Raw genomic sequence first — 15,925 nt, forward strand, 5'->3', positions numbered from 1 at the left:
CCACCAGGTGCACGCGCTGCCACACGTCACAACATTGGCCACCCCCCCCCGCACTAGACCACAAAAAAACGGCCGCAGAAACAGCAGCTACAATACGGCCAGACAGCCAGCACCACCTACTGACCCCAACTCCATCCACAGCCCAGCTAATCGAGCCATTGGACATCCACCCCGGCAAAACAAAAAAGCCAACGCCGACCACGCCGAGCACCACAGGTCCATACAGCCGCAGAACGCGCCAGGGAACGCCACCGAGAGGCGAACAGTACGCAGCCTCCCCGAGTGGGGAAGAAAATGACCTGCAACTCAGCGAGCAGCAGACACACAAACCAACCTACCACCAATCCAACCGTCCCAAGCATGCCCATAGATCCCACCTAGTACATACACTCCACTAACCCCTCTCTCAAAAAAAAAAAACAGGCCTGGTAGCCACCTGTGCCCAGTGCCACCACACCCCACAACCCATCCCGCATGTTCTGCCCCCCACCAGGCATCCCATCCAGCTAAAAGGCCACAAGTGCCCAGCCCCGCGCCCACAGCCGGCATGCCATGGCACCTCAGCTGCGATCAGCAATGCAACGACAAACCATTAAAACTACATCCTACTGTTAAGCAGCCAACCCGATGAATCAACCCAACACAAGACCAAGCCAGCCGCCATGGCATGCAGCCACAAATGCCAAACGACAAACATGTATCCATGAAAATTTTTGGTTCTCTCTTCTGACTCAATGAACTGGACGGTCGAGGATTTCTTCTGGTACAAATTCACAGCTGGCTATCAACTCTAAAAAGAAGTTTGTGTACAACATCAACGTTCAACATCAATGTTGAACATCCATCCATTTCCTACCGCTTATTACAATTTTGGGGTCGCGGGGGGTGCTGGCGCGTATCTCAGCTTCAATCGGGCGGAATGCGGGGTACACCCTGGACAAGTCGCCACCTCATCGCAGGGAACAGTATCATTACATTATTTAATCAAACTACTGTAGTTGTTAGTAGAACATACTAGGGTTGTCCGATATATCTGTATTAGTATAGTACCGCAATACTAATGAATCATATTCGGTACTATACCGCCTCTGAAAAGTACCGGTCCGCCCCCTTATTTGTTGTATCATCCAAAACTATTGTAAAACATCCAAAAAACAGAAGAATAAGTTATCATTACATTTTAACAGAAGTTTAAATAGAACATGTTAAAAGAGAAAAGAAGCAGATATTAACAGTAAATGAACAAGTAGATTAATAATCAATTTTTACAGTTGGTCCCTCATAATTTTGACAAAATAATAGAGTGATAAGCGGTAGAAAATGGATGGATGGATGGATGGATAAATGACACAATATGTTACTGCATACGTCAGCAGACTAAATAGGAACCTTTGTTTGTTTACTTACAACTGAAAGACAAGTTGTCTAGTAAGTTCACTATTGAAGGACAAACTTGCAATAAGAAACATATGTTTAATGTACTGTAACATACTGGTACACTAGTACATACTATGTTCCGTACAATATTTCTAAAAGTTCGTTTTACTTTTTAAAAGGCATGTCACAAAATAAAATTATGATTTTTTGGGAGGGCCAAGCACAGATCGAAACTGATTTCAACTGATTTCATTGAGGGACATATTTGAGTTACAAACCCAATCATGGAATCAATCGAACTCGTAAGTTGAGGGACAACTGTATTATATTTTGTACACGAAATTATGGAATAAATCCTTGGACACAGGCAGACTTTGACTTTTAGGACGAAAAAATTAATTATTTGAATGAGAGCAACAGTAGTTTTTGCTTTTGTGTACTTCTTTTGCACGATTATTTGGCTCAGACAATTGTATTTAATAAAATGAAATAATTTCATCGTTTTGTTGATATGCTTACACTGTCTTATATGGTATGATGTATTGTTTTTATATTGTTTATTAATTTATTTGTACACAAGCAATTCCTGTCCATACAATTTTTTTCTCAAACAAGTTCTTCATTTGCCTAAAATCTTTTCCATGTGTTTTTATTGTGATTATAATTAGGATCAACAAATTATAGGCAAAAACACTAAATCATTCAATGATGTCAAGTAAAAAGTAATAGTATCACTAGCGTATCTGTATTGGCAATACTTGCCCTGTTGGTATCAAATTGATAAGAAAACAACATAGTAGGTTTGATCAAATATGCATAGAACTAACCTTTTGAAACTATATGTTTAGGGATTTTTGATAAGTGCCATACAAATTAGATATTGAATCATACCTGTACCAATTTGTTCTACTATTATGATATCAGATCAGAATTTCGCCCAAATAAATGTCTAATATTCAGTATCTGTGGTTATGTGAGCTCTATTGATGAGCGAGTGATGACATGTCGAACAGGGTAACAAGCTTGCTAGCGTAGTATGTCTGCTGTCTGAAATTAATACCCCCTGGATTGTAAACATCAGGATTGTAAACAAAGTGTGGAACAGGATCCCGAATATCAAATATTGGTGAGAAAGCCAATATTGAGCATCCCTGATTATATTTCACTGGAATGGTTTGAACTCTGTTTCAATGTTAGTAAAGTTCAAATAATAATATGTATAGCCACAGCAGAAGTCTGTGTGGTGTAGACAGCATGCTGTTCTTCTTCAGGTCACTAACTACCGTATTTTTCAGAGTATAAGTCACACCGGAGTATAAGTCCCACCTGCCGAAAATGCATAAAAAAGAAGGAAAAAAACATATATACGTCGCACTGGAGTATAAGTCGCATTTTTGGGGAAAATTTATTAGATACAATCCAACAAGAACAGACATTTGAAAGGCAGTTTAAAATAAATAAAGAATAGTGAACAACAGGCTGTTATATGACACAATGATAACCAACTGAGAACTTTCATGCTTTTCAATGAACTTGCGGAAAATGTCTACCTTGGATTGGAAGTCTGCTGGCAGTTTTTGGCACATTGTTGTCCTTGCTCTGATAGAGAGGCGATTGCGTTGCATGAAGCGGTAACACCAAGAAGATCCTCCCGCAAAGTCATTTATATTCATCTCCTTAGCAACTACTTGGGCGTGGAGACGCAACCGTACGGTTGACGAGCCTCGTCAGTCGTTGTTCAAGCACCCATTTGTGAATTTGTTCCTCGAGCTGTGGCCACCTAGCTTTTTGACCGCGATTAGCTTTTTTAGTTTTCTTCATTTCAGTAGTAGTAGTAGTCTCTGCTTTTCGCCAGTCCCTTACAAGTTTTTCGTTTACTCCAAACTTTCTTTCTGCCGCTCGATTGGCGTTTCCTGCTGCGTATTTCACTACTTCCAGCTTGTAACCTGCAGTATATGCTTTCCTTTTTGGTGCCATTTTTGTTCAGACCTTTGTTTTTATAAGTTACAGGTAGCGTCTTCTTTCCCACAATGCACTTCTGCCATGACCCGCCTCCGCCGCATTTTCATTGGTTGACATGTGTGTGACGATTGCTGTAGCATCTTCTTTTCCCACAATGCATTTCTGCCATCACCCGCCTCCGCCAAATTTTCATTGGTTGACGTGTGTGTGTGACGATTGCTGATATCCGGCTAGTCTCATACGTGAATGAGATAAATAATATTTGTCCGGTAATATGTTAATAATTTCACACATAAGTCGCTCCGGAGTATACGTCGCACCCCCGGGCAAACTATGAAAAAAACTGCGACTTATATTCCGAAAAATACGGTAAGAGAGACTCAAACAATACTGCCTGTGCCGGCAGCAGTCAAAAACTGGACTTAGAATACAGTTGCAAGATGATGAAAGCATCCTTTGTTTGTAGTGTTCTGAGTGTTTGGCAGGAGTATTTTGGACTTTGGTATACTCACACACGAGCAGCACAAGCCAACAATGGCCAAAGACTCTAAAATACCAGCTGTGCCCACAATCCAGGTAAGACGTAGAAACAGGATTACTCCCAGAATGTTCTGGATGCAGGGGAGATAGACGCCCATGAATGTCCCCATCTGAGGGCTCTGTCAGGAGGGAGAAATACATGGAAGGAAAGCTTGGTTAGAGATGACGCTTGTGATAATGTACTTTTGACTTTAAAAAAGACAGTTTTAGACACAAAAAAGGGTTTAAAGGTTAAACAGAAAACATCAATTTGGTAATTACACAATGCCCAACAGTTAGCTCTGTAGGAAAAACACCATCTAAAAGTAAAACTGACTCTTAAAATAATTTCTATAGTTCTCTCGACATTCACTATACACAAGAACTCATCTTTCACTTTTCTTTGCATTCTAAATCGTAAAAACACACTCGCACAAGTCAGCTAACAATGCAAGTAATTTAGATTCTATATTCTGCCTACAAAGCCCTAAAAAACATCCCAAAATACGCTTACTAACTAAGCTGCAGCAACATTGTTATAATAGGCGCTAACACAGGGGAAGGAATTTTCTTTTTTCTTTTTTTTTGTCCTGTCCAGCTTCTCAGGCAAATCATATAGTTAATGTAAATGCCCATATCGGCTGTTCAGATTTACTTTACAAAAAAAAAGTGTAGGATACTTTTCTTCTTGCCTTATTTGAATTTGACTTTATTAAATGTATTTATATTATCATTTGGTGCAACCGGGTTGGAGCAGTAGGGGATAGAAAGAAAAAAAAAGGAAGACAGAGGGGGAAATTGTGGGTATAAGAGGGGGATTAGACAAAGAGACAAAAACACAACAAGGACTTTTCTGGCATTGTGACACAGTGCCTCAAGCTACTATCAAGCTGAGAAGTTTGCTAGCTACTAGAGTTGCTGCTGCTGAATCTTCTTTGGGTATAAAACAGTTTGAAACTTACAAATTCTACACCCTATCAGCTAAAAATGCAGGCCGACCGAATCAGTGGGTATAGTGTCTCTTAACTCGACAAAGTCGCTAGGAAAACAAAGCGGAATGCTTGTTTCCTCCCACCTTTTTTTTTTAGGAGGGAGGATTATGTTGAATTTTTCATCCAAACGGGAACACAAGTCTTGTGCTGAAAGATATAACTGTCCATGCAGTATCCTAGTGAAAGCGGACATTGATATATTTTCTCATGTTAATATTAGTGCTATATGAGGGTTTACAGTTTCACTATAGCTGGATCTGCTTAGCACTTAACTTCTAAAACTCGTAGCGCATAATCCATATATTTAGGAGTAAACAGATAAAGTCCTGGATCATTATTTGTCCCAAATTAGACATTGTTGGCTCTTACCAAGTCTGTAATGATTAGTGGTAGTTGTTGACAGAAGTAGCCTTTCTTGTTACAGTATATAGGCGGAATAAGTCAATCCCCTTTACCTGCAATGTTAGCCGCCTTGTGCAAAGAGTTCTTCACCATTTAGAATGCACCGGAAAGGTAAATATGTGTGTTCTTACCTTATTAAGGATTTTGATTATGGACAAAATTAAAAAAGTGCAGTTTTCTTTAAAGAATGTAACAGTCATCCAGGTCATGGTAATCCGCATATCTTTTTCTGAAATTAAGAAATCTTTTCAATTTACTGACAAGGAGAGGTCTGGTTGCCTCGGTGTAACCTTTGAGGATCACCTTAAGAGTCTACCTGCGCACAGAGCAGATGGAGGCACTGTAATCTACCTTGACAGCTTTCTTCTTGGAACTCTCCTCTTCATCTGCCTCCTCGTGTTCCTGCGCCCCCTGAGTGAGATTGGTGTAATTTGCCAGTTTATCGAGAAGTGATGACACCATGGGGTTGCTGTCCATCTCCTCCTGCAACAATGATAGATACATTTCATCAAAATATACAATTTCAATAATGTAAGGCTTTAACGAGCACAATTACAGCAACGCTTTAACATTTTCTACTTCTTAATAGTCCTAAATTGCAAATGCATCATCATCAATTACCTACAAATTGGTACATTTTTATTTTTCTTAATAATAGAATGGCAGGATAAAATTTACTTGAAATCAATTTGAATTAAACAATGTATTTTACATTGATCCTATAGCAGATGTAATAAATATAATTCTAATAATTAATCTCAACATCATTAACTAACGAAAATACATAATTATTTGCCTGTCACGCTGCCTAAAATGAGACTTTACCATAAAATATAAGCATATAAATTCTTCACAAATGTTATATCGTTTTACATATTTGTGTAATGCTATACAACAGGGGTCACCAACCTTTTTGAAACCAAGAGCTACTTCTTGGGTACTGATTAATGCGAAGGGCTACCAGTTTGATACACACTTAAATAAATTGCCAGAAATAGCCAATTCGCTCAATTTACCTTTAATAAAAAAATCTATATATATATATATAAAAAAAATGGGTATTTCTGTCTGTCATTCCGTCGTACATATTTTTTCCTTTTATGGAAGTTTTTTTGTAGAGAATAAATGATGAAAAAAACACTTAATTGAACGGTTTAGAAGAGGAGAAAACACGAAAAAAATGAAAATTAAATTTTGAAACATAGTTTTTCTTCAATTTCGACTCTTTAAAATTCAAAATTCCACCGAAAAAAATGAAGATAAAAAATAGTTAATTCGAATCTTTTTGAAAAAATGAAAAAAATAATTTATGGAACATCATTAGTAATTTTTCCTGATTAAGATTAATTTTAGAATTTTGATGACATGTTTTGAATAGGTTAAAATCCAATCTGCACTTTGTTATAATATATAACAAATCGGACCAAGCTATATTTCTAACAAAGACAAATCATTATTTCTTCTAGATTTTCCAGGACAAACATTTTTAAAGAAATTCAAAAGACTTTGAAATAAGATTTGAATTTGATTCTAAAAATTTTCTAGATTTGCCAGAATATTTTTTTTTTATTTTAATCATAAATTTGAAGAAATATTTCACAAATATTCTTCGTTGAAAAAACAGAAGCTAAAATGAATAATCAAATTTTAATGTATTTATTATTCTTTACAATAAAAAAATATATATTTGAACATTTGTTTAAATTGTCAGGAAAGAAGAGGAAGGAATTTAAAAGGTAAAAAGGTATATGTGTTAAAAAATCCTAAAAATCATTTTTAAGGTTGTATTTTTTCTCTAAAATTGTCTTTCTGAAAGTTATAAGAAGCAAAGTAAAAAAATTAATGAATTTATTTAAACAAGTGAAGACCAAGTCTTTAAAATATTTTCTTGGATTTTCACATTCTATTTGAGTTTTGTCTCTCTTAGAATTAAAAATGTCGTAAGTGCTGCTATTTGAGCTATTTTTAGAACAGGCCAGTGGGCTACTCATCTGGTCCTTACGGGCTACCTGGTGCCCGCGGGCACCGCGTTGGTGACCCCTGCTGTACACTATACTTTAATTTAATACTTTAGTTTAAAAAAAAAAATTGAGTTAAAATGTACACTTTAGTAGTGATTCTTTATTTTCATTCAGTCCTGTTAACCTGAGACACTTCTGAAAAAAGGGAATATTCCATAAGTCACATGGTCCACAGGGAATTGCATCATTCATACACTTAATTTGTTTTTTTAATTTAAAATCATGATTCAGTATCTATAGAATGTTTTGTATTCATATTTGTAGGTGTGTTGAACAAATGAATTGGATTTACATGATTTCTTAAGGAAAAAAAATATTTATATTTTTGATTGGCAACACTAAATTGGCCCTAGTGTGTGAATGTGAGTGTGAATGTTGTCTGTCTATCTGTGTTGGCCCTGAGATGAGGTGGCAACTTGTCCAGTGTGTACCCCGCCTTCCCCCCGATTGTAGCTGAGATAGGCACCAGTGCCCCCCGCAACCGCAAAGGGAATGAGCGGTAGAAATGGATGGAATTTCTCAAACCTTTTGAGAAAGATTACAAACGGATAGTAGTGCAGTGGACATTTGTGTTTTGCATAACGGGGTTTTTTTTTCAGAAATGTGTAACCCTGACAAAAGAAATAAACCAAAAGTAAAAGTTTACTGCAGATAACGCTCGTTCTCAAGAGGACATTGCATTTTCATCATAGTCAAGCAAACACATTGAACCTTAATTACAATGATCTTTAAACTGTGGTACATGTACCACAAGTACTGGCTCCATGAATGTATGCCATAGAATCAAATAATGTGATAATGGCCAAAATATCAAATATATTTGTTAAATAAAACCTCTGCTGTGTTTTTAATGAATACTTAGGCCTACTACACCACTGTATTTTAATTTTGGAGTGCAGAGTGTTTTCTGAAGTGGTACTTGGTAAAAAATGTTTTAGAACGACGGCCCTAATGCATATTGTATACAGTACACACAAATACATTTTCTGTAAAACTTTTACAAAAAGCCCAGCACTATTGACCCTTACAGACTTAGTGGGTTGAGTGCAGACACATGCGAGTAGGTAGGTAAGTGTTACAGTAGAGAACAATTAGATAGCCAAAGCCATATTGGTGCAGGATGTTCACACAAAATGTAAGAATAGGTATGAATATGAATATACAATAAGTAATTACTATAATTACCTTGATGATATTGGACTACAACCATGAGTACTTAGAGTTAAAAAACCTTCCCAACCAAGTTTTTTGACACGTACCTCAAAGAGTGCCATGTTTGTGCCATCATAACTGTTGCTCTTGTCATTTTCTGTGTTGTTGATGAATGGACTGTTTTCCTTAGGGACGCCATCACCTGTGGAAACACAAACAAAAAACGGTCACTTCTCATTTCCCGACCACCCACTCATCTTTTTTTAACAAGTACAAACCTTGTTAGAACACTAATGTACTTTGTTTTGAATACTTTTTTAGTAAATGATATTCAAACTTTTAGTTAAAAAAAAGATTATTCAACATTTGTAATTACAAAAAGATAAGCTGTACGCCAGGTGAAAGCGAAAAGTTTATTTCATGGCTTTTGAGTCACAACACACTAATGTGTGTGTTGGGGAGGAGGCATAATTGGACGTGACGCATATGTGCAAAAAAAAAAATTAAGAGCAAGGCAAATATGTTATGTTGGCTTCTTTTTGAGCTTTTTAATGTGGATTTAATGTGGAGGAGGCACAACAACTGCTTGTTAAAAAGAGCAATACAAATATATATATATATACATACATACATACACACACACACACATATACATATATATATATATACATACATACATACATACATACATACATACACACATATATACATATATATATATATACATATATACATATATATATATATATATATATATATATATATATATATATATATATATATATATATATATATTAGGGGTGTAACGGTACACAAAAATTTCGGTTCGATACGTACCTCGATTTAGAGGTCACGGTTCGGTTGATTTTCGGTACAGTAGGAAAACAACAAAATATAATTTTGGGGGTTATTTATCTACCAAATTTGTAAACAATGGCTTTATCCTTTTAACATTGGGAACACTATAATAATTATTCCCACCTTAATTAACATTAAACTGCCTCAAATTGTTGCTCAGATTAAATAAAATCACATAACGTTTCTTGTACATATAAAAAGTGCAACATTAAACAGTTTCAAGTCAACTCATCATGCTTAATTTATCACAGCATCTGGGAGGCCTGTAGTTGATTTTTATTATGTAAATGTTATATTTTTTTCCAACATGTGATAGCAGGGACCCTGCCATTCAAAGCTTTTCTGTCCGTAAAACACACACACGTACACGCACACAGCAAAGTGAGCTAACGTTACGCTAAAAGCTAATTATCTTTCCCCTTTAAGCCAGAACTGCGAGCGAGCTGAACTGCAGTTTAAGTTTCGTGAAGGTCAACGGGCTCATAGTGATGTTCGGAGTAGTTGACTGGGAGGTGTTTATTATCATTTGGGGAGAGTACGCTGCCTTATGCCCACCTGCTAAACACCTATCTGCTCAACGCTGAAACATTTACTACATACGCTCTGAATACGCACTGCTGATTGGCTGTTACCGCTATATAAGTAACTAATCATATGGTTGTGTGGGTGGGACAATGCTGGGTGCTGAGACAGAGGCAGAAGAAGTAAAGCAGCTTGTTAAGACTTTAGCTTGGAAACTCCCGTCTGTTATTTCACTTTACCTTTTTCTGTGTTGATTGAGCTCTGTTGAAGCAGCAAAAAACAAGATTATGTTAAATGAAGAGTTTCTTGAAGCTGTCTCTGATAGTTGATATAATAATGTAACTGCACCATAAAGCCTACATGAACTCCATGGTGTTCGGGGATGAATAGTCTCTCCTATTGCTATTGTACTATTTTTCAGCTATTGTTACATTAATGATTAGTAATGTAGCAAGTTAATTTTGAATGGTAGGGTCCCTTTTATCATACCGGTATGTTGATAAAAATATATAATTTACATAATAAAAATCAACTACAGGCTTCCCAAATGCTGTAATAAATTAATCATGATGAGTTAAATCTATGTCAGCAGCATGTGGCATAATAAGACATGCTTAGTATCTCAGGTAACTAGGACTGTTTTGTTTTTCTTTTATGGAAAAAATATTGAGATATATATCATATATCGCCATTCGGAAAATGGAGCGGAAAACACAACTAAATATTTTAGGCTTCTTCATGCGACAAAGCCGTCCTTCTTCACCACAGTCTGTAGTCTATTGTCCCCCAGGCTTTTTGGTGGCAGCGACGAGGTGGAGACGTGTTGGCGAAAGGTCAACCACCCACCCGTTCCCCAGTCTGTCCGCCGGAAAGACACCCCCTTAACTAATACATTTTCTGGGGGAAACACTGATTGATATATATATATATATGCAATTTTTGTCTATATAGATAACAATAGTGTTCATGTATGAGATCTAGGGCTGCCAATTATGGCCAATGGAATAATTAAGATTATTGCTATCAAAGTTGAAATCATGATTACTGATTGTTAGATAAGGGAGTGTTGAGGTGTGAACGGAATACCATCATGTAAAATGTAATGTCTAATAAAAAGGCTTTAGATAAACGTTATCCATATATCTCAAGACGAATATTTGTTTTTGTTTTTATTCTTTAAATTTTATCAACTTGTCAGCTTTTTGTCATTACGTGATACCTTTATCTCTATTTTTACATTTTGATAGAGGGAGGTTTTTGTTTTATTACTTATTTATTTTTTTAGGTTAAGTACATTTACATGTAAAAAACCCTTTTTGATATCAATATAAAACACAAAGCAGTCTGGCTAATGAAGATGAAGTCTAATAAACAAGCTTTGTTCTTCTCCAACGCCTTCCAGTGGTTCAGTACAACGGTTTGGCCGACAAAAAAAAAAAAACAGGAGTGACACCCCTCAAATCAAATACACAATCTTCATAGCCTGTGTTCAATTTGATGAGATGATAAAACATTTTAGCTCCTACTGACGTTATTTGAACACTGCTACAGTTTGCAGTTAAATTAAGGACACGTGAGCATCCCAGTCAACAAACAAGACTTTATAAATAAATCCATTTGTGACAACGTTCATGACACGTCATCTGTTTCCTCACTTCATTAACTCTCAGTCACAGCAGCTGATGGACGCTTTATTGAGAAAATAAAAGCAACATCAAATAGTTTTTCTCCTTCGCTGTATACTTTTAGTATGGGGACAAGTGCATCCGTGTCCAATATTGTCCACACCTGTCTCCATCTCAACCGAGGAGTGCGCTTTTAAACGCACGACGGGAAGTGAGGGAAAATGACGTTAAACCAAAGTCTTGGCTCCGTGTACTCCGAGGGGAAATCTGCGGAGCAAAGTCTGTGTAGTTAGGCCAACATGATTATCAAGCCAAACGACGCTAGTGCATACGCGCCTCACTTTGTGTTGCCTAAGATGCATTAATAAATGACGGTTTCACGGTAATTAAAAAATTAGAAGGTATTGCTAGCCATCTGTAATTTTATCTCGAATTATCATTGTATCGTTTACCGTTACATCCCTAGTCCATTAACATGTAAAAAGTCAAGAGCGGTCATGGCATGTTCTTACCGCCGATGCTGGTCATTTTTTTAAGGGCAGTCGCGTGACTTGCAGTGTTTAATTCGAACCCTGTCATTGTATCAAAAATTTTACCCTAAAGACGCATTGAAGCTAAAAAGTGTGTTTTATTCGAATACTCTTTCTCGTTTAATTGAACAAATTAATGGATGGATTACTTGATTACCAATATAATCGATATCTGCAGCCCTAATCAACATGGTCACAGGACAGCCTCAAAACCTTCGCCAAAGGTAAACACTAGGTGTGTAACAGTACGTGTATTTGTATTGAACCGTGTCTGTGCGGGGGTTTCGGTTTGTTTCGGAGGTGTACCGAAGAGTACACATGCTAGCAGCGACCGGGCTAGGACAATATATAAAAGCCAGAGCTGGAAGACCCTCCTGCCTCGTTAAAATCTCCCATTTGGGAATACTTTGGCTGCGCGATACAACAATGGAGGACGGAGGTTTGCCGAGATTGTTCAGCAGCTGCTTCTGACAACACATCAAACATGTGTTGCACCTTTCCTGCTTCCGGCTCCCAAACCGTAGTCTAGTCGAGGAGCGCAGGGGAAACACTCCAACAGGGCTGTTGTATTCACGGGGGCGACACCCTTCACTCTACCTGGGAGTGGGTCACCACAGCTCCGGACTCCAGGGTAAATGAAGAGTCCGGCGATTAGTTGCAAATCGTGGCTTTATTGAGGTCTGCACACAGCCAATCCAACAAAACACTAGCCACTCCCACACTCTACTGCTCCCTCACCTCACATGTCCCATATTAAAAGGGCCACAAAGACACATACGCTACTCTCATAACACAGTGGTTCTCAACCTTTTTTCAGTGATGTACCCCCTGTGAACATTTTTTTAATTCAAGTACCTCCTAATCAGAGCAAAGCATTTTTGGTTGAAAAAAAGAGATAAAGAAGTAAAATACAGCAATTATGTCATCAGTTTCTGATTCATTAAACAGTGCAAAATATTGCTAATTTGTAATGGTCTTTCTTGAACTATTTGGAAAGAAAGATATAAAAATAACTAAAAACTTTTTGAAAAATAAACAAGTGATTCAATTAAAAATAAAGATTTATACACATAGAAGTAATCATCAACTTAAAGTGCCCTCTTTGGGGATTGTAATAGAGATCCATCTGGATTCATGAACTTAATTCTAAACATTTCTTTACAAAAAAATAAATCTTTAACATCAATATTTATGGAACATGTCCACAAAAAATCTAGCTGTCAAAACTGAATATTGCATTGTTGCATTTCTTTTTCACAGTTTATGAACTTACATTCATATTTTGTTGAAATATTATTCAATAAATATATTTAGGGGGGATTTTTGAATTGTTGCTATTTTTAGAATATTTTAAAAAAAACATCTCAAGTACCCCTTGGCATACCTTCAAGTACCCGCAGGGGTACGTGTACCCCCATTTGAGAACCACTGTCATAACACATGCTAACCAATTTGAAGCATCACCACCGCATTCAAGCAGCCTCTCCTCGGCGAGGGCAGGGCTAAAGCAATAACAAATGTTTTTATAGCAGCAGATTTAAGTCCATATTGCATTAAAAACTGGATTTTGACCCACTTCTATGGTGGAAGAAGGAAGAACAATGAGCCCATATATCCTCTTACTGCCAAGTTAGCCAACCCAGGGGTGGGGGGGTTGTTGGATGAACGTGGACCCCGACTTAAACAAGTTGAAAAACTAATTGGGGTGTTAGCATTCAGTGGTCAATTGTACGGTATATGTACTGTACTGTGCCATTTACTAATAAAAGTCTCAATCAATCAATCAATCAATCAATCAAAAAAAGCACTTTATATGTAGAAAGGTTTTGTTAAGAAACCATTCTGAGCCTTATCTTATTTAGTTTTTATTTTATACATGTTGACCACATTAACCCTGGCAATGGACCCTGTGTGTATATGTATGCTATGCCATTGTTTACAAATTTGGTAAATAAATAACCAAAACATTTATATTTTGTTTTTTTCTTACTGTACCAAAAACGAACCGAACCGTAACCTCTAAACCGAGGTACGTACCGAACTGAAATGTTTGTGTACCGCTACACCCCTAGTAATCACACATTAATATATGACCGTAATTTGTTACTAGTTACAAAAAGCAGTGTAGTTTATACAGCATTAGACAACAAAAACACATATTTGTAAAAATGATTGTTAATATAGAAAAGAAAAATATCAATCTAGTCACACTAGTGTCCATCCGATACTGATACCACCCTTGTTATCGGTATTAAAAAAATTTGGATCGCTCTGCCGACCCTTCGCGTGCAAACAACAACAATTAAAAAGCGACTGGGAGGATTATTGCAGTTAAATCTGATGTAATATTTACAACAGTATCTATTTTTGCAAATTGATCCAAAATCAGAGGAGAACAACATCAAGTTAGCAAGAGGCTTTGGACGGAAAGTAGCGAGCCTGCACAAAGTATGGTGTTGTCCTGCTGTCAACATCACCACCTTCAAAAATAAAAAAAATGTTCTCTCTGTCTTCATTATCAACATTATTTGACTATTTGTAAGTGATCTCTGCACATTACCTCTGCTAATAGCTGCAATCTACTGCACCAGAGATACTCCGAATGAAATGATGCAGATATATCCTAACTCCAAATGAATAATAACAGAATTCAAATATTTCCACTCATAGTCAGCCAAATGCTGGTAAACTCTATGGTACAAATGAAAAATGATGATCAGAACAAAAGTGTTGATGGCACATTCATAGAATATTCTAAAGACCATTGTAAGTACTTTTTATTGAGAAAAGAAAGTAAAAAAGTTCAAACCCACAAACAAGAAACAAGTGAAGGCCTGCAAACTCCCAGGAGATAAGATACATATGATGATGTCGCTTTATGAATAACTTCAGCCAGTCATCGACTGCAAAGAATTTCCATAAGAAAATATTTCATTTACAAAGATGTCAGATGTCTAAAATAATGGTAAATGCCATCTTTTAAGTATCCACTTCTATCATATGTTCAATATATGATTTAAATTCATTGTGATGCAATGCATATATTTTTAAAACTTTTTGACCTGTACTTGAACCAAGCCTATCAGTATTCAGGTAAAGCAAACGTGCTGCAACAAATTCTCTCAATGGGGCCAAATACCAGTCACAGCAGTACAAGATTCCAAGCACACTTTGAAACACAATTAATGGCAGCAATAAGGCTATGGAACATAGTTTTAATAGGACCATAAAGCACATTCTCCAGCAATAATGATATTGTGGAGGGCACAAGGACCAGAGGTGGGTAGAGTAGCCAGAAATTGTACTCAAGTAAGAGTACTGTTACTTTAAAGATGTATTACTCAAGTAAAAGTAAGGAGTAGTCACCCAAATATTTACTTGAGTAAAAGTAAAAAGTATGTTGTGAAAAAACTACTCAAGTACTGAGTAACTGATGAGTAACCTGTTCATTATGATGACGGCAACAAATAATGCACAAAAACATAAAAATAGCAATGAACAAATTCAGAGCCAGGAATATCTCTTAAGCAACTAAAACAATAATATATATTAAATAATATATATTTGTTTTTACATTGTATTGAAAAAAAATGTGAAAATGAATTTTACCTTTGCAACCTCATTATACTATTGGCTAAGTTTTTTATTCATAAATGTAATTTTCTCAATACCCGACCTGTTTTTTGTGCCTTTAAAAAAGATTTAGAGCTCTACATTAAAACACTCTTACTTCTAACAACCCAAAAGCTGTGAAAACGATGATGCTGTGTTCCAAATTTAAGTTACTTACTGAGATTGAGAAACCCTATGGCTTTGCACTTTGTTTATTTTACATATCTATATTTTTTTTGCATTCTATTTTAGTTAATTTGAATTTACAACCCCCTGGCGCTGTTTTGTACTGTTTTTGTACTTTGATTATTATTTTCAACTGTTTTAAATGTTGAAATTCATAAATAAAGGTT

The 15,925-nt window shown here is 36.4% G+C and overlaps 1 protein-coding gene across 7 annotated transcripts in view; it reads right to left on the reverse strand.

Moving 5' to 3' along the window:
* The window catches only part of slc12a7b (solute carrier family 12 member 7b), a 152,879-nt gene that overhangs the window by 48,174 nt on the left and 88,780 nt on the right, over positions 1–15,925 (reverse strand). For all 7 annotated transcript variants that reach the window (XM_061922147.1, XM_061922146.1, XM_061922150.1 and 4 more), the window contains 3 exons: positions 8,533–8,627; positions 5,604–5,735; positions 3,852–3,998 (listed from right to left, as the gene is read on the reverse strand). In XM_061922147.1, coding sequence (XP_061778131.1) covers positions 3,852–3,998; positions 5,604–5,735; positions 8,533–8,627 — 374 coding nt within the window. The remainder of the gene's footprint in view (positions 1–3,851; positions 3,999–5,603; positions 5,736–8,532; positions 8,628–15,925) is intronic.

Source organism: Nerophis ophidion, linkage group LG15, assembly GCF_033978795.1.
Source record: "Nerophis ophidion isolate RoL-2023_Sa linkage group LG15, RoL_Noph_v1.0, whole genome shotgun sequence".
Lineage (NCBI taxonomy): Eukaryota > Metazoa > Chordata > Actinopteri > Syngnathiformes > Syngnathidae > Nerophis > Nerophis ophidion.